We start from the raw sequence: 21,229 nt of genomic DNA, 5'->3' as shown, positions 1-21,229 counted from the left end.
ATTTTCCTAACTATCAGAAAGATATTGTTTTTTGAGCTCAAAATTAGAAAAAAAACGTTTCCCCTGTGAAAGATGTTAATTTAGCCAATTTGAAATAACCTACGCGCAGTAAGTTTCGTTCTTATAACACGCGTCACTGGTGGATGAATGTAGCAAGTCCTTTGGTGGTATAATTGGGCTGCTAGACGCTGACCATATCCTTTTGTAGTTTACAATTGCATATGGGGATAATTTTAAGTTTGGAACGCATTGATCCGCCGCTTATGTGTCTCATACGAAGGTAAAATTTCGCACTTTCCAAAACCTCATAACTTTACAAAAAGGCATCAAAGTTACAAAAACGTTTTAACGCTGGGCGCCAGACAGAAAAACTTTGTAGATGTTTTGAAAAACTTCTGTCAAAAAAGCTTAGTTAAAAAGTCAAAAATTGACTGAATAAAAACCCCAAGCCCGGGTTGACCAAACAGTCTAATCAAACAACCTTCGGTAATGGAAAAATGCTACTCATACGTTTTTCATGCAATTGCATAAGTACATAAATCTGCTTGAAAGGTCTATGATTAGTGTTTTTTTTTCAATCATGGAATTTTTATGTCTAGCATTTTTCCATTAACCAAAAAAGTGTTTTGATATTTAAGTTCTTCTCAAAGTTTTTGGGTTATGCCGCAACTGAAAACACATGACAAAGACTCTGGCTATTCTAAATTAGAGCCAATAAGTATCTTCGTAAAAGTTTTGCATAGAAGCAAATTGATTATGGATGACCTACACGAAACATATAATGAAGGTAGCAAACTAATGAAGTTTTGGCAAAAATTTCAAAGAAGCTAAGTTTTTGAATTTGAAATTGTAATGAATCAAGGATTGCCGAAGGCATGTAAAAATTTGGAATAGAAAAAAGACGTTTTTCGAGCGTTTTTGAAACAAAACTATTGAGTGAAACGGAAAAATAATACACCTTTTGTGCATGCAGAACTAAGTTTAGCATTCAAAAATTATGCAAAAAAACTTAGAACGTTTTTTCGAGTACAAAAATTGTTTAGCGCTGGAGTAATACAACAATTATTTTGGAAGTAATTTCGAAAATACTTGACAAAACTTTTTCTGTTGCCACTGAAAAAATGCTAGACATACAGTTTCCATTTTTGTTTTGTTTGAGTAACGTTTTTTCATAGACATAACTCATGGAATTGTATGATGAACATTTTTGGTCTATGGGGGTCTTCGTTATTCGGAACAATGAATTTAATTTTGTAACAAGCAATTTATCATGAAAGAGAATGTAGTCATTTGAAAATCAACTTAGGTATGCTCACTCATTTTTGGTTCCGGCCGTCGGAACATCAAGCCGAAGGGATTACAAGCCGGAATTCAAACTTCACCAGCAGCACAAAGCACATTATTTTATCTGACAACTGTTAGTTATCAAAAATTTTTACTTAGAGCACCAGTCAATCTTTAGAAATTTCTTATTTTCTCGATTACTACCCTGGTCGAGGTGCTCGATTTATCTTTCGACTTTCCCGACAAAACTGTTTCGAGTTACTCGACCAAAATTTGGATTGTTTCGACTCACTCGACCAAACTTTGGTATATTTTGACTTTCTCGGCCAATTTGCTATGTTTCGATTTTCTCGACCCAAAAAAAAGTGTTGGACTTTGTTCAACCCAATTCAGATATGTTTCGACTTTCTCGACGGACATTTAAAAAAAAACTTGATCAATCCCGCATAGATGTTTTGACTATGTTCGACCGAGGAAAAGCATTTTGACCAAGTTCGACTGAGGACAAACGTTTCGACTGAATTCGAGCGAGAAGTTTTTCGATCGAAAATTCTGACCGATAAAAACTATTTCGTCTGTGTTCGACGGTTTTGTCGTCGCCTCCAAAATTTACTATTGTATATTTTTTGGAACCATGTGCAGGCCTTTGCGTGGGGGTCCTGTATAAAATCTGCGAATTTGCTGTTCTAGCTAACGGCTCTTTAAAAATAGATAAATACTGGATTTTTTGTTGCTAAAAACAACTGTTATACAGTTTTGCAAGCAAAAAACCCGACATTGAAATCAAATTCTTGGTGGAATTTGTTTTGTTCGACTTTTTTTCGAACGACTCGACTCTATGTCTCGACTTTGAGTTCGACTGTGGTATAAATTTGTGTTCAATTGTGTCGAGCGAACTATTTTTGTCGATTCACAATCCAAACTTCAGATTGACAAAGTTTTAATAATTTTGAATTGTCTTGAGATGTTTTTAATCTTCAACTTAAAATCTTTTCTCTAGAGAACTGAACAGCTTTAGAAAAGGCAAACATAAATCACTTGATAACCGAGTCTATAGCACCCGGTTATCAAGTGACTTATCTTGGTATTTTTTTGAGCTGTTCAGTTTTGTAGAGAAAATATTTTAAGTCGACAATTAAAAACAGCTCGTGATAACTCAGAGTTATTAAATTTTAGTCAATCTGAAGATTGGATTGTGAATCGGCACCAATGTATCGTTCGTTACAGTTTTGGTACAGATAGACAAAGTTAGGATTGAAGTTTTACAGACAAATGGCTGCAGTCGTGTTCTTGAAGATCATTGAATTGTTTAAAATGGTCATCAATTTTTCACGAAGATGAAAGGTCGGTCCCCAATTTAAACTTTTCAATGATGATCAAGAATTTGACTGCAGCTATTCGTCTGTAAAATTTCAATCCTGATTATTTCTCTTTTTAACAAAGTTGTAAAAACCAACTTTTTACCAGAAAAAATGAACCTTTTACCTGACTCGATAAACAAACTTAATTGAAAGGTTGAAAGATGTAATACCGCCGTTTATTTAGATCAAAAACACTGATTTCAAGGTTTCTCAGCGAAGTTAAGAATGTTCTAACCGCTTCCTATTCGAATCTTCCTTTAATATAAATTTAGTTTTATTGAATTTTTACACTGTGGCCTGCTTAAAGACCTAGTCTCGGTCTTTAAGCGATCGACTAGCATAAAACTCGACCAGCATAAAAATTTTTAAACTGAAAATCGTATCGACTGGCTCAAAATCGAAACACAAAATCTTAATTTATGTGATGTAAAATTTGGATCAAATTAACGTCCTACAAAACACCCGCTTCCACTTCCCTCCCCTCCCCTCCCCTCCCCTCCCTTCAACCTTCCTCCCCCTCCTTCACCCCTCCTCCGCCTCCCGCCCCCAATCAAAAGACCAAGTTAAGATCCTCCACCCCAGCCTTCAATCTAAATGCTCTTTATTCAAAATTGTACAGACCGCTGCCTGTAAATTGCTCTATTCTGATTGGGTAGAAATATCCAACTCAGAGCTAAATTTAAACAAGTCAACATCCTCCTCCTAAACAGATTTGGAGGGGACAAATGTTAACTTGCTTTAAAATTTCATTTGCATGTTGTTTGTTCACTTTCAGTTTCTAATTCTCAGTAAAGCAAGTTTCAATTCGAACGGAATATTCTTGTTGTTTTGTGTTTCTCGAAGTTGAGCCAGTTAACATCCTCCCTCCTAGCAGATTTGGGAGGAGGGTGGATGTTCACTTGCTTTCAAAGTTTATTTCGCTTGTTGTTTGCTTATTTTCACATTTCTATTTCTCAGAAATGGAAGTTTCAAATTGAACGGATTGTTCTTATTTTTTGTATTTCTGAGATCATATAGGATAGATGATGCATTTTCTTGTTTTAATACTTTCATGCTACTCGAGCTTTATGCTAGTCAAGTGGTCATCCGTAGCTCCCTTCTTTTAGTAGCTAAGTATGTTCAAGTAAAGGATTACAATAATTGAATGGATTTTTGAATTTGAAATTAATAGTTAAATTACGATAGGGACCCGACTATTCTAAACTTTGAGAAAGTATTTGCGAAAAAAAGTTGTAGAATAGGGAGATTGCTTCTCTAGGTTCATTCTCTCTTCTCAACGACACCGCAAAGTGGTCCCTGGAGTGGTGAATTCAGCGGGGCGACCGAGATTCAGTACTATCTATAATCCCGAATGGTTAAGTTGGTGGCAACTATTCTGCATTGTATTATGTTGCTTGCCCCCTCCTGGTGTATTGCTATTCAAGCTGTCTTGTCTACTCAAGAATTTCCTATTGTGTTTTAAATCAAATGAACATACGTCTAATTACAGAAGGCTCTGAGTGGCCAGGGTATAATCTAATAATCAAATTAAAAGGAAAGGGTCCGCGGTTTATCAGCACAACTGCCTAATTGCAATTAACTTCCAACTAACTCCACTAACACTAAACTGTTCTCTCTCTCTCTCTCTCTCTCTCTCTAGAGAATCTCTGATGAGAACCAACTAACTACAGTTTCTACTATAATTGTTCTCCCACTCCGAGAACCAACAACTCGATTCACTAGCAAAAATTGTTTTCTCTAACTAACTGAGAACCAACTATACTCTATCTCAGTATCAATTGCTCTCTGCTCTGACTGAGAACCAACTACTTTCAATAGTAACTACACACAGTTTCGACTCCTAAAAGCTCTCCGGAACCGTCCAATTCCTTATCTTTCTTTACACTTAGTTTCAATTGAGTCACGCCATTCCCTATCAGTCCTGACATCCGCTTAAATCACCCAACCACGCATGTTTTGTGACTATATCCCTCCCCTGTCAACACTGCCACCTGCAGAGTTCGATTTCTTTTATTAATCTTTTCACGCTTATTAGATACCAGGTATACGGTCGGTGTCACTTTTTGACCAAGCAAACAAATGTCAAACGATTCTAATCAACTAAACCCTAACCTCAATGACTTCAGTCCTCGAGTTCAACTCAACTCCAAACCATGCTATGTTTACTCAGTAACTCTCCAAGGTCTTTATTTTAATTATTCCGTTAACGTTCCGACCTCACAAGAGTAGGGTAAGACCCTTTTCATGGGTAGCTAAGTCATTTCAGGTATCTAAAATTTCTATCTGTACTTTATTCCAATCCCGACCTTCTAGCTAACAGGGGAACGTAGTTTGCCTATTGGGGGCCAAATTGAACCAAAAAGTCACCTCCGGGAAACCAAATAAATTCCCCGTCCGTTCATACTAATTAGGAGACTTAATTCTCTTGCCGCGGTCCTAGTACTAACAATTTCCTCTGGTACTACTTTTTTTAGTCTAGTTGAGTTGTTATCAATTGATCATTTGCCAAGCTAAACCGAACCCAATATTTACCGAGTCCACTTTGAATTAACTCTACTACTCCATGGTTGCAATGAAAAAACTATATCACCATCATCCTCTGCTCTAGTTCCCAATTTAACAAGTTTTCTCCCAATTATTAGAAAGGTGACCCATTATCATTTCTAGGGCTTCGGCTGGCAAATACGCCACTTTCCGGAGTTAATTTGGTTTTTTTGCAATTTTGGGATCATAACGCCCCAAAGGTCAACTTAAGGTCACTCAGAGGTCAAATGGGGTCAATTCCATATTTGGGTTCACAAACCCGTGGGGGTCCTAACTACCAAGTTCCTAGCTACCATTTCTAAGGTCCATTTTGACATTTTCCGGAAAACAGCTATTAACTTTGGAAGGAGTCGCTGGAGGGTTTTTACTGATAAGGGGTCTTTTTTCGGAATTAGTATCTTATGTCGACTGCTGCAATAAAAACATCATGCCACTGTCCATTATTTTGCGTAAATTGTCTATTTCCGGTCTAAGGGGGTGTTGTTTCAAGTGCTTATAGCTTTCGATCCACCTGCTGGAATTAGTTCAGGTTATAAGACAAGATGTGTTTTGGGACTACCTATCACTAACTTTGCCAGCTCTCTGCGTTCACTGGAGGCCGAGAATTGATTTCCGAAAATTAGGGGTGGGTTTTTTTGCCTAGGACATAAAATAAAAAGTGGAGTTCCTAGGGGTTTGCGGTTGCAAACTTAAGCTTCCGCCAACTAGGCCTGCAACATATTAAAATTTGAGCCCATTGCCGCCGCTAGCTTCCGAGTTCTGACAGGACCATTTACACTTCCGGGGACCGTTATCACCTGCCCCCAAGTGTCAAATCATCTCTAGCGTCGCTCCTCTGAATTTCGTAACATTAGCTTCCTTAGATCCGATGGGGGAGAGGGGTTCGCCGATTTTGCCAAATTTGGTTTCTGGCATTGGAGGGACGATAGCTCCCAAACTTGATCTATGCTGAGCTCGACCCCTTTGTTTGCTGTACTACGTAAATTAATGACTAATCAATCTTACGTTCAAGCTGGAATATAGTAGAATCGCCTATTTTACAAAAGTAGTAATCCAATCACGAACATCGCGGGCTGAGGTGCTCGACTCATGATTCGGCCAAAACGGTCGGACAATGTCCGTGTTCATTTTTTTCAGTCGAACGGTATCCGATTTTGTCTTTTGAGTCGAACGATGTCCATTTTCGTTTTGTTTGACTTTACCGGATTTTGTTTGACTTTCTTCGACTTTGTTCGACTATACCGGACATTGTTCGACTTTGTTCGATTTTATTCGACTTTGTTCGGCTTTACCGGACATTGTTCGACTTTGTTCGACTTTATCACAAACTTTTCGTTTTCACCGGGAATTCGCTTTGCTCGTGCGGCGTCAAAGATTGCTCTCCAATTAAATTTATCATATGGTATTTATTGAAGCACTTGATAAGTTTAATTCTTGGTGGGGATTAACCAGGTGGATGTCGCGAACTTATGTTGCGAATATTGCGACTCAAAATGTGTATCTTGCGACCATTGCAAGTTAAATTGGGTATGCTGCGACCATTGTGACTCAAAATGGGTATGTTGCGACTTTGCGCGACCGAAGAAACTTTATGCGACTTTGTGCAACCCAAGCAAGATATGTTGCTACTTTGCTCGACCCAAATAAGTTATGTTGCGACCATTGCGACTCATGATGAGTATGCTGCGACTTTGTGCGACCGAAATATTTGCTCGGTTTTGCGCGACACCACGTGAACAACGGCTTGAATACATGTTTTCCGCATAAATTAAACTAACAATTCCCAGTCTTACTGCTTGGAATTAGAATATGCACAGCTTGTGTGCATTGAGGTATAATGTGAAATCTTTCCTTCGAATTGGAATAAATTTATTGAACTTGCTGGTTGCACAACTCTTGAGCCGCGATTTCTCTTAAATTGTCAGGTCAAGTTATTGTACCAATACGAAGCCAAAGCGGTGTGCCATTGTTCATATGACTGACGATCGTGCGTTCTGTACACCAACCTTTAAATAACTGCCAGTCAATTTTAATAGTAAAAAATGGTACCACTTTTAACACATTTTTTGGATAATTTGTGTGTATTGATGATAATTTATTGATACAATTCGGGACGATCAAACATGTTTGCTTCTTAAATTACAGATTGTAACAAACTTCAGCTCAAAGCGTAGTTCTGCTTCATATTTTCAGAAGAATTTTACGGCCGACCTCTGAGCTAAAGCGTGAAAACATTAACACAAATCTGAACAAGTTCAAGAAGTCATCGATATTTAACTCGGCTCGTTTATACGTCGACTCTTTGTTTACTTTGAGGAGACTTGGTACAAAAATTTGTTTGACTTAACCGATATAACTTATCAGTTATCAACAAAAAATATCTTAATCTGTTTCATCGTTAAAGAACTTCAAAACCATGGGTTATCATAGAAAACATGCGGTTGATAATCTCCTGCAAATACCGTGGGCGCTGAAAGATCGTCGACTTTGGCGTGCTGTTTTTGCCGAGTTTTTCGGAACTTTCATCATGATTTTTGTCGGGTTGCTCAACATCGTCGGCGCCGAAAACAAGCAGGCAATGGGTGACGAAATTGACAATCTCATAGCGCCCGGGCTAACCTTCGCAGCTATCATCATGACTCTGATTCACATCATTGGACCCACCTCGGGGTGTCATATTAACCCGGCTGTGACCATTTCTCTGATGGTTTCAAAGAGGTGCCACTTCATCAAGGGACTTCTCTACATCCCCACCCAGTTCGTAGGTAACAATAATCATAACAAACTGCTTCCAATCTGATAAAGTAGTAATTAAAATTAAACAAAAACAAGCAAAGTTATTGACTGAAAATAGATTGGGAGGGCGCTATTAGACTTGTCTGTATTCAAGCAGAAAAAAAAGTAAAATTAGCACATAGCAAGATATGTACAAGGGTTGACGTCCATAGAATATAATGCTTATCATACAGTTTCATATATGAAGTCTATGGAAAAAATACTTCTTAAAGGGTTTGAAAAACTTTTAATGAACATTTTTGGTCTAATTGCCTCTTTTGAAGCTTTCTGGTCATTAAAAAAACCAATCAAACTAAAAATTAAGTAGCCATATACAAAACGTTTTACTTTTCGTATATGCTTCCAAGTGAAAATGTTAAAATTAACTTTCATGTCTAAAATCACCAAATGCAGCTTATCTGCGTGGTAACTGCCAGTTACACTCTGGGTTTTCTTAAGACAAAAAACCCTTGGTTAGTGTTTCGGATGAAATACAAATTTCGAAACAAAACTTTTTGTACTTTCATTAATAAAAAAAATGCTTGTCATACAATTTCATAGTATGGAAAAATGCTTATCGTGCAAGTTCATAGTATAGAAAAATTGCTTGTCATGCTTTTTTCATATAAAATATCGTTGATTTGAATATGTTGCTGTTTGACCAACTCTAGCCATCTTTGAAAAACTGTTAAAAGTTTATTTGGTCGATTATCTACATTACACAAATGTACACTAGTGTTCAAAACTAAGAGCAAATTCAGGTTTTTCTTTCTAAAATGCCAGTTTTAAAGGATGATTTTGGACAACATTTACTGAAAATTTAAAATATTTCGCAAATGATCATAGCTCCCCTCTATGTAGTCATTTATATTGGTTTTAAAGATTTTTCCAGTTTTTCTGTGTCCGAAGATGCCATTTTTCACCATCTGCACTAGCTTTTAGAGGAAAAAGATGTTAGTGAGATTTGAAACAATCTAAGCGATATTATTGAATTTTTCAGTGTGGCAATTTTGCTAAGTTCAGCTGTTTTTCTTACAATTTCACGCAGTTTGAAAAACTTAGTCCAGATGTTGAAAACTGGCATTTTAAGACCCGGGAAAAACTGGCAAGTTTTTAAAACCAAACATAAGTAATTTCATAGAAGATATCTCTGATCAGTTTTTTTTGGTCTATGTAAAAACTTTTGCTTAATTTCCCAGTCTATGTTGTCCAAATCATCCTTGAAATCAGGAATTTTAGAGAAAAAAAAGGAAACTTGGTTTTAATTTAGTCCAGTTGTAATTGTGAGATTTTTAAGGAGCTTATCACAAACATCGGAATTTATAGATCAGAGTTCGTGATTACAAAAATATTGTCCAACAAGCAGTACGTACCGTGTAATCCCGAAAGAATTTTCTCTTATGTATGCAAAAATATAGCCGGCATGTCAGTCAGCTCATGGTATCCCGTCTGGGACTGATACGTTCCTGTGGCCCTTCCCTCTATAATATTGAAGCTGCTGTAGAATTTGATCACTGGATTCAATACAATCTGTGAGGGGGCAGTACAACAGTGCCGAAATACAACAGTGCCGAAAATGAAAACTTTGTTCAACAGTGCCGAATATTTGAACAAATTTCAACATATTAAGTGCGGCAATCAAAAATTTAACGGCGATCGTTTACAATCTTAAGTGACACTTTAAGATTTTGAGCGAAAAAATTTGCAGCTTACACGTTTTGGCGCCAAAAAAATTGTTTACTTTGCAGTTGCAGACATATTGGCGCCAAAATTAGAGTGATTTTCTTTGATAATTAGTGCCAGTGAGAACCACAGTGAATTGTTGTCGGACCGAGTAGTCTATTGAGCAATGCAATTCTTGGTTGTATCAATGTTTGCGTTTTGGTAGCTATTCTTGCGAATCGATTGCTTAGGACAGTAGAATATAATGAGAGTTTGATACAAAAATATTGATCCCGCATAAACTTAAAAACATCTGGAGATACGAATTTATTATCCGGGTTTTAGTAGGCTTTTTTTATATGCCTGATTCCCATAAAAATTTCGGTAAATATTTGAGCGTACTGGAAAGTTACTTGCTGTTCTCAACAGTGAAAAAACATTTAAATTTGTTAGCTAAAATGACTCAGTTCGCACTCATCCGAAGATCTTTCGATAATCTTACCCTTCGTCGTGTCCTTGCTGTCATAGCGCTCCTGCGTCATCCAGTATCCTAATTTCTTGAGAAAATCACGTCCCAGAATTGGTTTCAATCAGTTTTATGTAAATTAGTTGTGTGCATCCTCGACACGCCAACCAGCTGTATGTAGGTCCGTCACCAACGTCCTCCTCGTGTACAATTTTTTTCGCCACTCTGTCATTGTCTGTATGTTTTTTTGTCAAAGTAGCAACATATCTTGTTTGGGTTGCACAAAGTCGCAGAAACTTTATGCGACTTTGTGCAACCCAAACAAGATATGTTGCTGCTTTGCTCGACCCAAATAAGTTATGTTGCGACCATTGCGACTCATGATGAGTATGCTGCGACTTTGTGCGACCGAAATATTTGCTCGGTTTTGCGCGACACAGTACAGATATGTTGCGACTTTGTGCGTTGGGTCTTTGTGTCAAAATTCAACCCTGTTCGACCCTGTTCGACAATAATTCGAACCTATTCGACCCTGTTCGACTCCTGATTCGACCCTGTTCGACTCATGATTCGACCCGACACATGATTCGACCCTGTTCGACTCATGATTCCACCGTGTTCGACTCATGATTCGACTTTGTTCGACTATAGTCATCATTTGATCGTCTTAATTTGCGACGAAAATTGGACCCCGTTCGACCGTGTCGGTCGAATCATGAGTCGAACACCTCAACCCGGGATAAAAATGAAGAATAGCTCAAAAATTTAAAAACAAACAATTGAATAAGAATAATGGCGGTGAATTGTAATTTTCTTATTTGGTTTAAAAAGAACTCCGGAATGATTTTTCGAACATAACTTCTTGGCTGCTTACGAACGGGAAGTGCTCTTTTAAACTTATTGAGGTCCAAAAAATCTCTGGGCTTCTGAAAGTTTGGATTGATCAGATACTCAACCAGTTTCAAATTTTAAAAAGCACAGATGAGCATTTCATTTTATTACTGTTTTTACTTTTTTCAGACCATTTTTTGAGCAGTTTTTTTAATTATCAATTGAGCAATTAGATAATGAAATAAAAGATTTGACTTTTTAATAGAAAATTTTTACCGAGCTATTTTAACTGTCTGAAAGATAATGGTGTCTCAATTTCAAACTTTAAAAATGTTTCATCTTCTGTGGTTTTTGTTAAAAATTGGGTGCCAAAACTGCTGATATTTTTTAACTGGAAAAAACGTGCCGTTTTATGAAGAAATTCGATTGTCAACTCGTTGGTTTTTTTTCCTATTTTCCTTTTCTTCCTACTTTTTTAAGGCAGCCTAATAGGGTCATGCAAATTCTTTGCTTAAAACTGATTCTTAGACCATTCTTGATGTCCTTTCATTCGTAAAGTTATAATGTCCAAAGGTCTATAAAAAGATTCATAGATCTTAAAAGGCACTCGAAATATTCAAGGTTTTGCCCTGACACCAGCAGTTTTTTCGCAATATCTGGGAAAACATTGGTAAAAGCAAAACTCGGTTCAGGTACTCTTTATTTCAATCGTTCTGTGAGCTATCTGACCAATCAAGTCGATCAGGGGCGGATTTAGGGGGAAAGGGCGAGGGGCGGACGCCCCCTTCTCCTAGGGATTTGACCACCTGCCGACCCAAAGGGTCCCCCTTTGGTACTTTTTAGGAAATCCATTTTTGGCCGAACGATCCTAAAATTTTTCGAAAAACGCGATTTTTTGGTCAAAATTTTCCAAAAAGTGCCAAAAAATGCCTTTTTTGGACTGTTTTTTCAAAATTTTGCCTGCGGCGCAGAAAATTTGTCCAAAACAGGGACTAAACCGTGCTTAGGGAAAGCTCGAAAAATCAATTCGGTCGATCTAAAAAAAAAGGTCGACAAAATTTTCGAAAAGGTTTTGAAAATCCGCCCCCCCCTCGAGAAAATCCTAGATCCGCTTTGTTTTCGGGTTTGATTTTTTTCGCAAATTCAGGTACAATTTGAATCACACTAAAAAAATTTTTTTTAATTTCCGTGTTGAAAAAACCGGTTTGAAATTTTTATTTTTCGTCTTAATTCGAGCGAACAAAGCCAGCGAACAGGCTTTAAACACTTTAATTAGGAGAAATTTAAAAATTAAGCCCTTAAATCTTAATTTTTATCAAGTTTGACAGCTCCATTCTGGAAACCAAAAACTTCGAAAAACTTGGAAATTTTTCTGCAAAAAAATTTGAAAAAAAAATTTAAATCTGCATTTTTTCTTATTTTTGTTTCTTAGTCATTTTTTCTTATTTTGTTTCTTTAATACTATAATCGGTACATTCTGTGCTACTTGCTATCCTTGCTACTATTGACTTTGCCTAATATCTGGTTTTTCGCTCAGATACTTTCATCACAACACGAATAAAAAACGACACAGTTTGAAAAAAAAAGTCATTTTTTTGTTTTAGTTTTTTGTCAACTTTTTCACTCCAAATTTTTTCTAGACACATGCAGGCATTCGTTACATTCAAGGCTTACAGTGATACGAGCTGTCTTGTTGTTCCTTCTTCTGGAAGCTCATAAATTTAATGGAATAATCAATTGAAGAGTTATCTAGCAAAATTGCACCGTACGCGTTGGAGGCGGAGCAATAAGCAGAATGGTCCAAGTGCAGAATGGGTCCAAGAGCAGAAAAATATTGACTTAAATTGGTTTATACCGGCTAATTGATAAAACAATTATTAGAATTGTCAAAAACTACCAAGAAAACGAATAAATTATGCATGAATTGTCTAATCTCATAAAGATTTATGATTACATTTTTTTAAAAGTTCTTGATTAAATTACTCAAATTATGCATAAAATGTTCATTGCTTGGGTATTATTGACAATTCTGATCATTTATTTACAGATTAGCTAATAAAAGCTGATATTTTTATGTTTTTCTGCTCTTGGACCCATTCTGCTCTTAGACCATTCTGAGTATTGACTGGCCACCGTACGCGTTATCTTCATTCGACTAATAAATTTTCGTTATGGTTCCGGCTCAATTTTACTTCCATGCATATCAGACTGGTAGATTTTACCGGGTGCCGGACATCAAGCCGACGGGACTTCAAGCCGAATTGTAAAATTAGGGACTTCAAGCCGAATAATTCCTTATAAAGTCGTGAAATATGAACAATTTGAAAACTGTTTTGAAGAATTTTTGAATTTCATGATCTTTCTTCACTAGTTATTGGCGTTTGCATATAATTTAAGCCTCCAAATGATGTTCCGGAAAGTTGAAAAGTAAAACATGGTTGAAATCATTTTTCATGTTTATAATTTATGCATTTCAAAAACCGGCTGATTATATTAACGGATGCGAATCACAAGCGGCGCATTGTCATGAATAACGCTTTTTATGGACTTAACTTGCCAAAATTTTAGAAAGGCAACATTTTGCAGATGATAAAAAAGCGTTTTGGGGTGCTTGTAAAGTTTTAATTTCGGCTTGAAGTCCCTTCGGCTTGAAGTCCCGTCGGCTTGTTGTCCTAGACCCGATTTTACCACCACGTGAACAACGGCTTGAATACATGTTTTCCGCATAAATTGAACTAACAATTCCCAGTCTTACTGCTTGGAATTAGAATATGCACAGCTTGTGTGCATTGAGGTATAATGTGAAATCTTTCCTTCGAATTGGAATAAATTTATTGAACTTGCTGGTTGCACAACTCTTGAGCCGCGATTTCTCTTAAATTGTCAGGTCAAGTTATTGTACCAATACGAAGCCAAAGCGGTGTGCCATTGTTCATATGACTGACGATCGTGCGTTCTGTACACCAACCTTTAAATAACTGCCAGTCAATTTTAATAGTAAAAAATCATACCACTTTTAACACATTTTTTGGATAATTTGTGTGTATTGATGATAATTTATTGATACAATTCGGGACGATCAAACATGTTTGCTTCTTAAATTACAGATTGTAACAAACTTCAGCTCAAAGCGTAGTTCTGCTTCATATTTTCAGAAGAATTTTACGGCCGACCTCTGAGCTAAAGCGTGAAAACATTAACACAAATCTGAACAAGTTCAAGAAGTCATCGATATTTAACTCGGCTCGTTTATACGTCGACTCTTTGTTTACTTTGAGGAGACTTGGTACAAAAATTTGTTTGACTTAACCGATATAACTTATCAGTTATCAACAAAAAATATCTTAATCTGTTTCATCGTTAAAGAACTTCAAAACCATGGGTTATCATAGAAAACATGCGGTTGATAATCTCCTGCAAATACCGTGGGCGCTGAAAGATCGTCGACTTTGGCGTGCTGTTTTTGCCGAGTTTTTCGGAACTTTCATCATGATTTTTGTCGGGTTGCTCAACATCGTCGGCGCCGAAAACAAGCAGGCAATGGGTGACGAAATTGACAATCTCATAGCGCCCGGGCTAACCTTCGCAGCTATCATCATGACTCTGATTCACATCATTGGACCCACCTCGGGGTGTCATATTAACCCGGCTGTGACCATTTCTCTGATGGTTTCAAAGAGGTGCCACTTCATCAAGGGACTTCTCTACATCCCCACCCAGTTCGTAGGTAACAATAATCATAACAAACTGCTTCCAATCTGATAAAGTAGTAATTAAAATTAAACAAAAACAAGCAAAGTTATTGACTGAAAATAGATTGGGAGGGCGCTATTAGACTTGTCTGTATTCAAGCAGAAAAAAAAGTAAAATTAGCACATAGCAAGATATGTACAAGGGTTGACGTCCATAGAATATAATGCTTATCATACAGTTTCATATATGAAGTCTATGGAAAAAATACTTCTTAAAGTGTTTGAAAAACTTTTAATGAACATTTTTGGTCTAATTGCCTCTTTTGAAGCTTTCTGGTCATTAAAAAAACCAATCAAACTAAAAATTAAGTAGCCATATACAAAAAGTTTTACTTTTCGTATATGCTTCCAAGTGAAAATGTTAAAATTAACTTTCATGTCTAAAATCACCAAATGCAGCTTATCTGCGTGGTAACTGCCAGTTACACTCTGGGTTTTCTTAAGACAAAAAACCCTTGGTTAGTGTTTCGGATGAAATACAAATTTCGAAACAAAACTTTTTGTACTTTCATTAATAAAAAAAATGCTTGTCATACAATTTCATAGTATGGAAAAATGCTTATCGTGCAAGTTCATAGTATAGAAAAATTGCTTGTCATGCTTTTTTCATATAAAATATCGTTGATTTGAATATGTTGCTGTTTGACCAACTCTAGCCATCTTTGAAAAACTGTTAAAAGTTTATTTGGTCGATTATCTACATTACACAAATGTACACTAGTGTTCAAAACTAAGAGCAAATTCAGGTTTTTCTTTCTAAAATGCCAGTTTTAAAGGATGATTTTGGACAACATTTACTGAAAATTTAAAATATTTTAACATGGGCTAAACGCAAATGATCATAGCTCCCCTCTATGTAGTCATTTATATTGGTTTTAAAGATTTTTCCAGTTTTTCTGTGTCCGAAGATGCCATTTTTCACCACCTGCACTAGCTTTTAGAGGAAAAAGATGTTCGTGAGATTTGAAACAATCTAAGCGATATTATTGAATTTTTCAGTGTGGCAATTTTGCTAAGTTCAGCTGTTTTTCTTACAATTTCACGCAGTTTGAAAAACTTAGTCCAGATGTTGAAAACTGGCATTTTAAGACCCGGGAAAAACTGGCAAGTTTTTAAAACCAAACATGAGTAATTTCATAGAAGATATCTCTGATCAGTTTTTTTTGGTCTATGTAAAAACTTTTGCTTAATTTCCCAGTCCATGTTGTCCAAATCATCCTTGAAATCAGGAATTTTAGAGAAAAAAAAGGAAACTTGGTTTTAATTTAGTCCAGTTGTAATTGTGAGATTTTTAAGGAGCTTATCACAAACATCGGAATTTATAGATCAGAGTTCGTGATTACAAAAATATTGTCCAACAAGCAGTACGTACCGTGTAATCCCGAAAGAATTTTCTCTTATGTATGCAAAAATATAGCCGGCATGTCAGTCAGCTCATGGTATCCCGTCTGGGACTGATACGTTCCTGTGGCCCTTCCCTCTATAATATTGAAGCTGCTGTACAATTTGATCACTGGATCCAATAAAATCTGTGAGGGGGCAGTACAACAGTGCCGAAATACAACAGTGCCGAAAATGAAAACTTTGTTCAACGGTGCCGAATGTTTGAACAAGTTTCAACATATTAAGTGCGGGAATCAAAAATTTAACGGCGATCGTTTACAATCTTAAGTGACACTTTAAGATTTTGAGCGAGAAAATTTGCAGCTTACACGTTTTGGCGCCAAAATAATTGTTTACTTTGCAGTTGCAGACATATTGGCGCCAAAATTGGAGTGATTTTCTTTGATAATTAGCGCCAGTGAGAACCACAGTGAATTGTTGTCGGACCGAGTAGTCTATTGAGCAATGCAATCTTTGGTTGTATCAATGTTTGGCTTTTGGTAGCTATTCTTGCGAATAGATTGCTTAGGACAGTAGAATATAATGAGAGTTTGATACAAAAATATTGATCCCGCATAAACTTAAAAACATCTGGAGATACGAATTTATTATCCGGGTTTTAGTAGGCTTTTTTTATATGCCTGATTCCCATAAAAATTTCGGTAAATATTTGAGCGTACTGGAAAGTTACTTGCTGTTCTCAACAGTGAAAAAGCATTTAAATTTGTTAGCTAAAATGACTTTCAGTTCGCACTCATCCGAAGATCTTTCGATAATCTTACCCTTCGTCGTGTCCTTGCTGTCATAGCGCTCCTGCGTCATCCAGTATCCTAATTTCTTGAGAAAATCACGTCCCAGAATTGGTTTCAATCAGTTTTATGTAAATTAGTTGTATGCATCCTCGACACGCCAACCAGCTGTATGTAGGTCCGTCACCAACGTCCTCCTCGTGTACAATTTTTTTCGCCACTCTGTCATTTCTGTATGTTTTTTTTGTCATGTGCTCTCTTTTGCGTAGGTGGGATAGCAGGGGCTGCCATGGTGTACTGGGTTGCACCTCATCAGTGGGTGGAGGACACGCATCTGGGCATGAACTTATTGAAGCCAGGGATCAACATGTTCCAGGGTCTGGCGGTGGAGATTATTGGGACCATGATCCTAGTGCTGCTAGTACTCGTCATCTCAGACCCAGACCCAAAGAAGGACTTTGAGGTCAGAAAAGGGAAATTATTTTCCAAGTATATGTTCGCGAGACTTTTCATAATCAGAAAAAAGTTCGTGTTACAATTTGTAACCAACTTCAACCTTTTAGTTGAAGGCTTATAGCTATAGGCCAGCCTGCTCATCATAACCTAATATTTAATACGATTCTTCGCTGTGCACAAATAAATTGAGGTTTTTTCATGATAAACGACAAGAGGTGTTGTTTCTCAAAAATTTATTCAAGCTAGATTTGTATGAAATGCTATCCGATACTCGCAGCAGTTGTGAAACTGAACAGATAAGTGGTTTCATCTGTGCTTTTGCAGGGCTTCCCGGCCACCTCAGCTGGCTTCATGGTTCTGGCCTGTGTGTTCTTCATGGCTCCCTTTACCGGCTGCAGTCTCAACCCCGCCCGCTCCTTCGCCCCCGCCCTCATCATGATGCAGTTCCATGACTACCACTGGATATACTTTGTGGGCCCAATCAGTGGGGGACTGCTGGCAGTGGCACTGTACTTCACCATGTTTATTCAGGGCATCCACCAGTTCGATGACCCCCCAGAAACAGTAGCGACAGCAGCGACAGCAGCAACAGCAGCAGAAAATCATGAGCTTAAAGAGAAACCCTTTTCAGCTTCCAACGGTGCGAGCGAGGTGGCCTGAATTTTATGCATGGATATTACTAAAAAGAAAGCATCCAATTCCAGAAAAAGATAACAATGCCAAGATTTACTACAAATGAAACAAAGTAAATTTCTATCAGCGGGGAGCAAAACTGACCAATTCAACTCACTTAATGAACCGAAACTATTAATGAAATAAAATGCAAAAACTAATTCAGTGCTATAACAATTTAACATTTGATTTTCTCTCGGGTTTTACCTTAGTTGCCCAAATTCTATTCGCCCAATTTTTCTGAATTTTAACTTCCGCTATAATCATCGCTTACAATATCTTGCCTGGATTGTGTAAAAACGATATTGTTCGTAGATCATTCCTATTAACATCGACAAAAACTTGGTAACATACAAAACAAGACTGCTCGTATCAGGGCGAAGCCCTGAATGTTCCGACTGCCTTTAAGGTTTATGGAGCAGCAGTAATAACATTTAAAAAATTAAATAAAATAAAACGAAATTTTTTTTTTTTAATTTGAAATTTTTTATGAAAATCATCCCCCCACACGCCATATAAAGTACAAAAAGAGAGATTTCGTTCCTTGTAACAAATCAATTATGGCAAATAAGCTTCGTTCAACCAATTTGGAACATTTATGAGACGGATTAAATCTCCGCTTTCGCGTTAATAGCGCAAATTATATCGCGCGTTAATTGTCCGAAATGGCCAAAATGGCAATCTTTAAACCCTCAAAACTTTACGAAAAATGATCACAGGTGAAATATCTTTTCAAATTTAAGCTCAGGACAACAATACCTTTTGATTGATATAAAAAAATTCCGTCAAAAATGGCTAGTTAAAAAGTCGAAATATGTCTGAAGAAAAAAAAAACCCACCCCGAGCACAAATATTCCGTTACTTTCGTACCAAAAGTCGAAACAATTATCTTCATGAAGAAATCCTGTACGCCCACAAACAAATTAATTTTAAAATAAAAGAGGATAGACTCTCCAAAAAAACTTTAGACGAGAACCAACTGCCCAGAAAACTAAACAAGACTGCTCGTATCAGGGCGAAGCCCTGAATGTTCCGACTGCTTTGAAGGTTTATGGAGCAGCAGTAATAACATAAAAACATTATATGAAATAAAATAAAATGAATTTTTTTTCTAAAATTTGAATTTTTTTTAATGAAAATCATCCCCCCACACGCCATATGAAGTACAAAACAATAGATTTCGTTCCTTGTAGCACATCAATTATGGCAAAAAAGCTTCGTTCAACTAATTTGGAACGATTTATAAGACGGATTTAATCTCCGCTTACGCGTTAATAGCGCGAATTATATCGCGCGTTAATTGTCCCAAATTGGTCAAAATGGCCAAAATGGCAATCTTTAAACCCTCATAACTTTACAAAAAATGATCACAGGTGAAATATTTTTTCAAAGTTAAGCTCAAGACAACAATGCCTTTTGAATGATATAAAAAAATTCCGTCAAAAATGGCTAGTTAAAAAGTCGAAATTTGTCTGAAGAAAAAAAACCCACCCCGAGCACAATATTCCGTTACTTTCGTATCGAAAGTCGGAACAACAAGTTTGCTCGTATCAAAGCAAAGCCCTGAATATTAAAACTGCAATTTAATTTTTATGGAGTAGCTTTAATTACAATAATTTAAATAATTGGTGAACTTGAAAAAAATTAAAATAAAACTTAGCGTTTTTTTTCTGAAAATCATCCCCCACACATAACGAAAAGTACCAAGTAACATATTTTGCATATAGCAAAAGCTTAAGTAGATCAAAGAGCATGCCTTAATCTAATTTGGAACGGTTTCGAAGACACATTAAATATCTTACACGTTAATTGTCCCAAATTGGCAATATTTAAACCCCAAATCTTTATGAAAAAATACCACAGGTGAAATATCTTTTTAGTCTTGAGTTTAAGGCAACAAAACCTTAATATAAAAAAATTCTGTCAAAAATTTCTAGCTAAGAAGTCGAAATTTGTCTAGAGAAAAAACCACCCCGAGCACAAGTTTTCTTCTTTTTTTCTTGAAACTTTCATTGACTGATGAAACGTTTTTTTTTTGCACTCATATTTAGTATCATTGTGCACTTGCTACATCCGCAATCAGTTTTGTAACTGCCGAGGTCGATGCAACAAAAAGTATTTCCCTCTCTTAAATTCAGCTTTCGAAGAATCGAAAGACTCCTCTATGTACTATTCTCCTGGTTTGTGTTTTTGTAGCTGGCTATTGAGTCAGCTACAATTTTTTTTTTTCATTTCTGCCACGTTGAAATTTCTTAAATCGATGGCCATCTCAAAAACAAATTTCATCCACAACAACAAAATTTTCATTTTTTGTTTTTCAACAACAAAATTTTCATTCTTGGCAAGTTGAACTTTTTTAAAATCGAGCGCCATTTCTCATGCTGAAATTTTTTTATTGCTGAGATTTATTTTAGCACTTGCTTGTGATTTTGCATGAAAAAATTTATGTGGACTACGTTATAGATACAAAAATTCCAGAAAAAAAATTGTGTAAAAATTTCATTTGAGCACAGAATCGAGTTTGCAATCAAAAAAGGAATAAACGTTTTTTTTTTACCTCAAAATGATTTTTTTTATGCCAAAGTTGCTCTGACGTAACCAAAACTGCTACTAATTTCTACTGTTTGAGTTTTAATCAAATTTAAGTTTTAAGAAATTGATTGAAGAATGCTTCTCATACAATTTTCGTCTATGAAAATTGTATTGAAATACTTTTTTTCCATAGACTACATAAATGAAATTGAATGATAAGCATTTTCTTGTATAGACATCAACCCGGGTTTTTTTTATAACTTACTTCAGGGATTTCCCAAGAAGGTGTAAAACAAGCAATTTGGTGAACATAATAGACTGAGTGCACATAATAGAGTCAAAATTTTTTTTAAATCGTTGATTTTGAGTTCATCCATTAATTTTGTTTTTTCTTAGCACCTGTTACAAATACAAATTGGCTACACTGAAAGTTCCATTGATCCTCGATGAAGAAAACAAATCAATCAAACACCAGCCATCAAATTTCTGAGTGGCATATGGACTCACTTCATCATTTATGGCGTTCAGTAAAACTTGATGTATAATCTGTAGAAATTGAAAGAGCTCCTCCTTTTTTGTTCAGCTGGCATCCATCTGTTATGAGTCTGGATGAGTTTTGCAACGCTCATTATTGGAAACGGAGTACCCTTTAATCAGAGTTGAATCTTTACAAATTTACCAGACGATTTACTTATATTAGTGCGGAACAAGCGCTCTGAATGAATCTTCTTTTGATTTGAAAAAAAAACACGACTTTGTTGG

The 21,229-nt window shown here is 36.4% G+C and overlaps 2 protein-coding genes across 2 annotated transcripts in view; one reads left to right on the top strand and one right to left on the bottom strand.

Annotated features, from left to right (window-relative positions):
• LOC134841697 (protein wntless homolog B-like) overlaps positions 1-21,229 on the bottom strand; it is a 487,665-nt gene that overhangs the window by 308,869 nt on the left and 157,567 nt on the right. The gene's annotated exons all lie outside the window — the stretch shown is intronic.
• LOC134841509 (aquaporin AQPAe.a-like) lies at positions 13,669-18,129 on the top strand. Its single transcript, XM_063857537.1, has 3 exons — positions 13,669-14,650; positions 17,077-17,270; positions 17,588-18,129. Exons 1-3 carry the CDS (start codon positions 14,302-14,304, stop codon positions 17,921-17,923), a joined length of 879 nt encoding a protein of 292 aa, XP_063713607.1. The 5' UTR covers positions 13,669-14,301; the 3' UTR covers positions 17,924-18,129.

Source organism: Symsagittifera roscoffensis, chromosome 3 (genome assembly GCF_963678635.1).
Source record: "Symsagittifera roscoffensis chromosome 3, txSymRosc1.1, whole genome shotgun sequence".
In the NCBI taxonomy this organism is placed as follows: domain Eukaryota; kingdom Metazoa; phylum Xenacoelomorpha; order Acoela; family Convolutidae; genus Symsagittifera; species Symsagittifera roscoffensis.
Note: the sequence above shows the minus strand (reverse complement) of the source record. Positions and strands in the feature narration are given on the sequence as shown.

Bases quoted from the DNA above. Each gene is read 5' to 3' on its own strand.
- LOC134841509 (XM_063857537.1), top strand. From the start codon at position 14,302: ATGGGTTATCATAGAAAACATGCGGTTGATAATCTCCTGCAAATACCG. The intron at 14,651-17,076 runs GTAACAATAATC...TCTTTTGCGTAG, and splicing joins CATCCCCACCCAGTTCGTAG to GTGGGATAGCAGGGGCTGCC. The intron at 17,271-17,587 runs GTCAGAAAAGGG...GTGCTTTTGCAG, and splicing joins ACCCAAAGAAGGACTTTGAG to GGCTTCCCGGCCACCTCAGC.